At 62.8% G+C, this 8408-nt stretch overlaps 1 protein-coding gene across 1 annotated transcript in view; it reads right to left on the reverse strand.

Annotated features, from left to right (window-relative positions):
- Positions 1 to 2321: 2321 nt before the first annotated feature.
- Positions 2322 to 8408, reverse strand: part of OGFR (opioid growth factor receptor) — an 8992-nt gene continuing 2905 nt past the window's right edge. Inside the window, exons 3-7 of the mRNA XM_032257083.1 lie at positions 8257 to 8335; positions 6293 to 6371; positions 5433 to 5499; positions 4178 to 4326; positions 2322 to 3650 (exon numbers count right to left, since the gene is read on the reverse strand). Of these exons, the coding sequence (XP_032112974.1) occupies positions 2606 to 3650; positions 4178 to 4326; positions 5433 to 5499; positions 6293 to 6371; positions 8257 to 8335 (1419 nt within the window). The 3' untranslated portion in view covers positions 2322 to 2605. The remainder of the gene's footprint in view (positions 3651 to 4177; positions 4327 to 5432; positions 5500 to 6292; positions 6372 to 8256; positions 8336 to 8408) is intronic.

The raw sequence follows: 8408 nt of genomic DNA on the forward strand, positions 1-8408 counted from the left end.
ACAGGGGACTCCAATGTCCGAGTTGTCCCCAAGCTCCAGGAAGGCGTGGCATGGCAGCCCCTCCCCCAGGAGTCTTTACAATTCCCTAGAGAGGCTTCCTTTTGCAGGTGGGAACGCAGGACCGGGTGCGTCAGCCTGGCCAGAGCGAGGCCTCGTCTCCACCAAAAATCAAAACCTCGGCCGGGCAGTGGTGCTCGCCCGCAGTCCCAGCTACTCCAGAGGCTGAGGCAAGAGGATTGCTTGAGCCTAAGGTTGAGGCTGCAGTGAGCCAAGATGGCGCCTGCACTCCTGCCTGGGCAAGAGAGACCCTGTCTCAAAATTAATAATCAAGTATCAGCCGGGCGCGGTGGCTCATGCCTGTAATCCAGCACTTCGGGAGGCCGAGGTGGGCGGATCACGAGTTCAGAAGATGGAGACCGTCCTGGGCAACATGGTGAAATCCCGTCTCTACTAAAATACAAAAAAATTAGCCAGGTGTGGTGGCGAGCGCCTGTGGTCCCAGCTGCTCCAGAGGCTGAGGCAGGGGAATCGCTTGAACCCGGGAGGCTGAGGTTGCAGTGAGCCGAGATCGCGCCACTGCACTGCAGCCTGGGTGACAGAGCAAGACTCGGTCTCAAAAAAATATAATAATAATAAAGTGTCACTCTAATCTCTCCCGAGGTGACGTGAGTGGAGGGAGATTCTTCCTTCACTGCTGGGTGACATGGGTGGCTGGGAGGGGCGTGTGAATTCCATCAGGCGAGGTAGGAGGAGGTGAAAAGGCCCAGTCCTGAGGAGACCGGCACCTGGGACAGGTTTTCCCAACAGAGGACTTTTGACAAGGGGGAGGGGTGGGTGGAGCAGGTTGGCCCAGACAGCAGTGGGGCTTAGGGGCTCCTAGCAGCAGCCCCACCTAAGCCCAGGGTCCAGGGGACAGGATGAGCCTCTCTAGCAGTTCCACCTGGCAAGATGACCCTGTGGCCAGCCCCTCCTCAGTGCCTCTCCCTTGGCCCCGGCCCCTCAGTGCCTCTCCTTTGCCCATCCCCACGATGCCAAGCATGCGGGCAGCAAGGACTGCTACATGAACCAAATCAGACCACACACAGCTGGCCTTTACCTCAGGCCAAGAGAGCCACCTCGAGCCTGGGACACCTGCTTGGTGTTCCCCTGCACCACCTGCAAGCCCCTCAGCATACCACCCCCAGCTCCAGGCAAATCCAGGCAAAGGTGGGCGCTGTGAGAGCTGAGCCTCCCTGGGCTCACCTCTGAGTGGGGCAGAGCCACCTGCTGCCTGCCTGTTGGAGGCCATTGCTCTCCCTGAAGCCCGGGTTGGCTAGCCAGCAATGCCTGTGTCCCCAGGCAGCCACCGCCAGGCACCCGCTCCCCAGGGCTGCTCCAACTGGCTCCTGACTGCAGGCACCCTTCTCCACCCACCCCAGCCCCACAGCGGCCTGGACTGAGGATGCTGGATCAGCCGGGCACTGCCACAGTGACTGCATTTCTAGCCCCAAGTCCAGCGCACTGCCTCAGTTTCCCTCCGTGGCAGAAATCACCTCACTGAGCCACATTGGAGTTGAGGCAGCAGGGGTCCCACAGCTTCCCCACCCAGCGACAGGGCATTACTGAACCTGGGGTGTCTCCCTCCCAGTGCCTTCCGACTTGTGTATCTGCCACCACCAGATGGGAGCTGGGCACATTCCCTGAAGTGGTGCCCGGGTCCACAGCTTTAACCCTCCCACCCGGGGTGCCCAGGGGCGTCCCTATCCTCCACTGAGCAAAGGCAAGTGTCCAGCCCTTGGGGGAGCCCTGAGCCCTCCTCGAGGCCCCACAAAAACCCCTTACCACGCTGATAAATAAATGTAGGTGAACCGGGAAGGGTGGGGGTCCTGGCCCAGGTCGACAAGGCCAGACTGCAGGGAGGGGCTGCCCTGGGGTGCACCTGGCTCCACCAGACCTGAGGGAGCCAGGGAGCCCAAGTGAGGGTGCTGCCAGGCCTGCCTGAGGCACAGCACCGCACCCAGACCACAGCAGGCAGAAAGGCCTGGTCCAGACCCCACCGTGCCCAGCCACTGCCCCCAGCCCACCTCAGGGGAGTCCCCACTCAGCTTGGACAGGTGGCAGAGGCCGGCTGAGGGACCGTGGTCCCACCTTCAGCGGCTCTGGGAGGCTGCAGACTGCATGGCTGTGCATGCCTGGGCACCGTGTGGGGAGGCTGTGCCGCCGCTGTGCCCCCACAAGCACTGCTGGAGCCACGTGAGGCGGCAGCCGGGCCAGGCCACTGACATCGGCTGTGACACCAGCCCTGCCCGCCACCCACTGGGACCCCGGTCCATACCAAAGACTCAAAGTCAAACGAGTTTATTCAGAAAAGGCCTTGCTTGGCACGAGACTAAGAAAAGCAGCCCTGCCCACCCCACCCCAAAAGGGCCAATTTACAAAGACAGGGGTGCAGGGGAGAGCTGGGCGGGGAGGACACAGCCAGGCCAGGCGGCTTCTGCAGGCCATGGCCTTCCCTGAGGGCGGGGCCTTGCACCTGCTGGGGGCTGCTGCAGCGGCCACCACAGGACAGCACTGCAGGGTTGCTCCCGAGGCCATGCCGCCGCCGCCGGGATGGACATTCCTTTCCTTAAGGTTTCCCGGACGGGGAGGAAGGCCCCACCTGTGTGTCCTGCACCTCCGCTGCCTCCCCTGCCTCGGACGGCTCGTCTCCTGCAGGGCCTGCAGAGCCGGGGCCTGGGCCCTCTGATGGGTTCCCAGGGGCACCTTCTTCGGGCCCCGTTGTGCCTTCTGTGTCCTCCTCAACCCGGTTCTCAGTGTGTCCAGCTTCGGGGCACCCCGATGGGGCAGGGGACCTGGCAGGGGCCAAGGTCTGGGTGCCACCACTGTCCCCAGCACCCCCATCTACCTTCCTCCGCTTCCTCACCTTGTCAGCCACCCTGGCTTCCAGGGGTGGGGGGCAGGGCTGCAAGGCCTCCCCGGGATCCTGGCTGCCCACTTCCTGGGTCCCCGTCCTGAGGCTGCCCTGGCTGAGGGCACACCCCTCCAAGTTCAGAGCGATCTTCTCCACCTCCGAGGCAGTGTGCGCGCCTGGCTCTGCGGGGGGCTGCTCCCGCCGGCTCTGCTCCAGCTTCCTCTTCTTGCTCTCTTTGGGGCTGGGGGGCTCCGGCCCATCTTCCCTGTGGCCCCCTGCCTCATCCCCCTGGCTCCTCTCCAGGGGTCCCGCATCCTGGGGTTCCACGCTCAGTGGCTGGGGCCCCTCGTCCACCCTGTCCCCACCCTTGCTGTGCCCTGGCCCACAGGTCCGACCCTGGGTGCTGGCCTCGTGGTCAGGGTCCCCGGGGTTTCCTTCTTCCTCCGCCTTCCTGGGACCCTCGAGCAGACGGGGTGGGCAGCTAGGCTTGAACCTCTGCAGCTTGTCCCGGGGCCCCCAGACAAACTTGCTGCGGGGCCGGAAGTGCTCCCAGGCGAAGTGCACCAGCTCCCGGCGCTGGTGTCGGCAGCGCACAGCGAACATGAAGTAGTCCAGGGCGCTCTGCCGCACGCCTGGCAGCTCCCGCCGCACCAGCGTCTCCTCCAGAAAGAAGCGGGCCAGCGGCGCCTGGTAGTGCTCAAGGCCGAGCTCGCCCAGCGACTTGAGGATGCGTGTGATGCGGAGGTTGTTGTGGTTGTGCCTGTGGGGGCCGGCGCAGCAGAGGTCAACGGCCGGGGCCGCCCACCCAGCGGCACGGGGGTCTCCCTCCCCATTTGCCTCCCTGGGCCCAGGGGAGGACTCACGCCATCCCCGTGAAAATGGCCTGTAGGCCCTGGACACATGGGGGTGGGGCGGGATGCTGACACATCACCTAGAGTGTGGCTGTCCCCGAGGGCCCCTGGTGGGGAGGAGCTGGGTGGACGAGGGCCACAGGGGCCCCTCCAGGCCGCAGGGTCCTCGATCACCCATGAGAGCGGCTGTACTGCCTGCAGGTCCTCGATCACCCCTGCTTGCTTCTCTGTGTGGGCTGCCACCTCCCAGGCACAGGGATCGCCTTGTCTACCTTCCCACCAACCCTATGGGGAGGGACTGCTCAGCCCCCCAGGCAGCAGGGAGGGCTCAGAGCTTTGGTGGAGCTCTTCCTCCACAGCAGAAGGGCTCTGTGACCTGCCAGGACGTGGTCCTGTTCTGTGGGGGTGGGGGCAGGCAGGGGCAGGCAGGCCTCACCAGTTCAGGTTCTGGAAGCGCCTCTGGTAGTTCGGTGCTCGGCCCACGGTGCCCGTGCCTCGGTCCTCCAGCCGGATCCCGTAGAAGTCCAGCATGAGCTCGTAGGCCCGGACAAGTCGCTCCTGGATCTCCCTGGAGCTCTTAAACACCTAGAAAAGCCCCCCAGGAGGGCTCAGGCATCATCCCCGAAGCCTCCGTTCCCAGGGAGCATGGGGGCCACACGCATGCTGGGCCTTGGGTCCTGACTCATTCAGAGGCCTGGATTCAGACTTTTATTTTTATTTATTTTGCTTTATTTATTTTCTGAGACAGAGTCTCGCTCTGTCGCCCAGGCTGGACTGCAGTGGCGTGATCTCAGCTCACTGCAACCTCTGGCTCCCGAGTTCAGGGGATTCTTGTGTCTCAGCCTCCCGAGTAGCTGGGACTACAGGCTCATGCCAGCACACCCAGCTAATTTTTTTGTATTTTTAGTAGAGACAAGGTTTCACCACGTTGGGCAGGCTGGTCTCAAAGTCCTGACCTCAGGTGATCTGTCCACCTCAGCCTCCCAAAGTGCTGGGATTACAGGCGGGAGCCCCAGTGCCCAGCCTGGACTCAGACTTTTAGGGTACAGTGACAAGAGACACACTCACGCCTTCATCTCTCCTCTGAGCTGCCCCGAGCTCTCTCCAGGGCCCCGGGCTGCTGCCCTCCCCGCAGAGGAAGTCACCGGCCATGGGATACGGCCAGGAGGGGCCCCTCAGCTCTCTAAGCCCCTGCATCCCTTCGGGACAGCTTCCAGACTTGGGTGGCCCTGCTCCAGCCCAATCCAGCGGTGAGAAAGGCAGGTCCCGCCACTCGGGTCTCTCAGGGGCTCAGCCCCAGACTCCTGCATGGGGACAAACGGCCTCAGAAAGTTGAGTTTCTCGGCCGGATGCGGTGGCCCACACCTGTAATCCTAGCACTTTGGGAGGCCAAGGTGGGTGGATCACCTGAGGTCAGGAGTTCAAGACCAGCCTGGTCATCATGGTGAAACCGCATCTTAAAAAACAAAAGAAAACAAAACAAAGTTGAGTTTCTCTAGAGGCCTGGCGGGACGAAGACCACTCCGGAGGGAAGGTCATCATACTGGAGGCTCTTTCGGCCCTTCTGCATTGAGGGGCCCCTGAGGGGGCACTGAACGCCTGCTGTCAGATGTGACCCTGTCTCTGTGGATACGTGGCTTGTTCTGGCCTCCCCATCTCCCCCTCCAGCCACACGAAGGCCTGGAGCTCACCTCGATCTCCCTGAGCGTGAGGGGCTTGGCATGCCAGTTCACTCCCGGTTCTCGCAGGGGAAACAGCCTGTAGGAGAAGAGGTGCCCAGGCAGAGGGTTCAGGAGAGCTGCTTCCAGCCCTCTGGCACGCACTCACTGGGTTCCCCTCCTTTCTGGGCTCCCAGGCTCAACTCCAGGAGGGACCGGCTGGGCGGAGGAGCGAGGTTGGCAGAGCGCAGGCAAGCGTGTGAGGGCCCAGGACAGGAGGCGTGTGGTACGTGAGGCCGGCCATACACCCAGCAGCTGGGAAGTGACCCAAACAGCAAGGGCCTGTGGCCGGGCAGAGCAGGGCCTTCCTTCCTACTCCTCACTCTTCCTTCTCATGTTGTCACCCGTGACATCACACGCCAGCAGAGGCTCCCTGTGAGTGCCCAGAGAGCTGTCCCCAAAGCAGAGCATGCTGTGTTTCCAGGGCCACACTGTGGGTCTTCAAGATGCGTGCCGTGAGTCTCACCCCAGCGCCACACCAGGACCCCGGCCCAGCCCAGTCGGATGCAGGGGCCGCCCCTCGAGGCTCACAGAGGCCTCCTCGTGCCAAGGCTGCCCCTCTGGCAGCAGGGACCCCACTCTGCTGCTTCAGGGAACCTGTGTGCAGCCCCTCCGGCCTCCCTGGTGATCGCCAAGAGCCCACAGATTGGGATCGCCAGCAGCCCCTGCGTGCCCAGTGATGTCCACCCGTGTCATATGGATACCACTTCCAGGAAGGACAGGGGGCGCTCAGTCCACACCAGGCAGCATCGTGGGGAGGGCTCCCACCTGGGAGGGCCCCTCCTGCTGCAACCTTGCCCACCCCTGTGATTCCCCCCTCCCCCCTGACTCACCACTGGATGTAGGAGTGATTGTCCTCAAGGAGATCATAGTTGTCCTTCCAATTCTGAAGAATGTCCTCAATGAAACAGCCTGGGAGCCCCATGAGGACAAGTCAGCTGTGGAAGCCACTCTGCCAGCCTCAGGAGGATGGGGTGTGGGTCGGTGGGGGGAGGGAGTGCTGCCACAGCTTCCCCAAGCTATTCTCGCCCCCGTCTCCAGAGGCTCTTCGGGTCCGAGGCTCCGCAGCGCCACCCACCCCTCCCCCTCCGATGCACAGCCCTTGCCCTGCTGGACCCGGGAACTGGCCCCTCACTGCTGACTGGCAGCAAACCCAAGCGAGAACGTGGAAGGCCCTCTGGGAAACCACTGGTCTCAACCAGGACCTGTCTGTGCAGGAGAGGGCCCCAGTGCCTCCCACAAAAATGTGGCCTGTCGGCGACAGAAATCTGTCCTTAAAGCCCCCAGCTGAACCTAGCTCCATGGTGCGGCGGGCACCGTCTCCCAAGATTCGGGCCTGACAGTCACCCCGTGACACGGCCGGCACCATCTCCCGAGATGGGGGCCTGACAGTCACCCCATGACATGGCGGGCACCATCTCCCGAGATTCGGGCCTGACAGTATCCTATGCAGCCACGCAGTCTCTCTGTCTCATGTTGTGATGTGAAAACAGCCCCGGCAGGTGCATAACCAGGTGTGGGCATGCGCCTGTGTTAACATTGAAATGTTAATTTCCTATAATTTTCAAGTATTAGAATACTGTTCCACCCTAATTTTTCCTCACCATTTAAAAATATAAAAATCATCCTTGGCTGGGCACAGTGGCTCATGCCTGTAATCCCAGCGCTTTGGGAGACAAGATGGGCAGATCACAAGGTCAAGAGATCGAGACCATCCTGGCCAACATGGTCTCTACTAAAAGCTTGCCTCTCCTAAAAATACAAAAAATTAGCTGGGCATGGTGACACACATCTGTAGTCCTAGCTATTCAGGAGGCTGAGGCAGGAGAATCGCTTGAACCCAGGAGGGAGAGGTTGCAGTGAGCCAAGATCGCGTCACTGCACTCCATCCTGGCAACAGAACGAGGCCCCATCTCAAAAAAAAAAAAAAAAATCCTTAGCTCCTTGGTTTACATGTGGTTTTCATGAGATTGTGGCAGAGTTCAGTGGTTTCGAGAGACTGCATGGCCTGAGAATCTGCAAATATTCAGTCTCTGGCCCTTTACAGTTACCCATCCCAACCGGAGCACCACCACAGGGGCCCCGTCCCGACTGGAGCACCACCGCAGGGGCCCCGTCCCGACCCGAGTACCACCGCAGGGGCCCCGTCCCGACCCGAGTACCACCGCGGGGGCCCCGTCCCGACCCGGGCACCACCGCAGGGGCCCCGTCCCGACCCGAGTACCACCGCGGGGGCCCCGTCCCGACCCGGGCACCACCGAGGGGGCCCCGTCCTGACCCGAGTACCACCGCAGGGGCCCCGTCCCGACCGGAGCACCACCGCAGGGGCCCCGTCCCGACCCAAGTACCACCGCAGGGGCCCCATCCCGACCCAAGTACCACCCCAGGGGCCCCGTCCCGACCCGGGCACCACCGCAGGGGCCCCGTCCCGACCCGGGCACCACCGCAGGGGCCCCGTCCCGACCCAAGTACCACCGCAGGGGCCCCATCCCAACCGGAGCACCACCGCAGGGGCCCCGTCCCGACCCAAGTACCACCGCAGGGGCCCCGTCCCGACCCAAGTACCACCGCAGGGGCCCCGTCCCGACCCAAGTACCACCGCAGGGGCCCCGTCCTGACCCGAGCACCACGGCAGAGGCCCAGGGCTAGGGGTCCTGGGGGCCCTCTGTTCGCCTCCAAGGGGGACTGTGGGGGCTCCCTGAAAGAATCACCAGATGCATCCCAAAGCAGGCCCCAGTGGACCACCCTGGCCAGGCAAGGATGGAAGTGCCAGCTGCCAGTGGGTGGGGGCACCTACCATTGGGCAGGAAGTGGATCTCATTTCTGTAGAAACTCAGGTTAGGCGTGTCTCCATTGCAGTCTCGTTCCACCAGATCCTGAAGAGCAGAGAAAGGGACAGCAAAGACCCATCAGAAAAGGGACGGCAGAGACCCATCAGAAAAGGGACGG

This window comes from Sapajus apella, unplaced genomic scaffold, assembly GCF_009761245.1.
Source record: "Sapajus apella isolate SASKATOON/1434 unplaced genomic scaffold, GSC_monkey_1.0 scaffold96, whole genome shotgun sequence".
Taxonomy (NCBI): domain Eukaryota; kingdom Metazoa; phylum Chordata; class Mammalia; order Primates; family Cebidae; genus Sapajus; species Sapajus apella.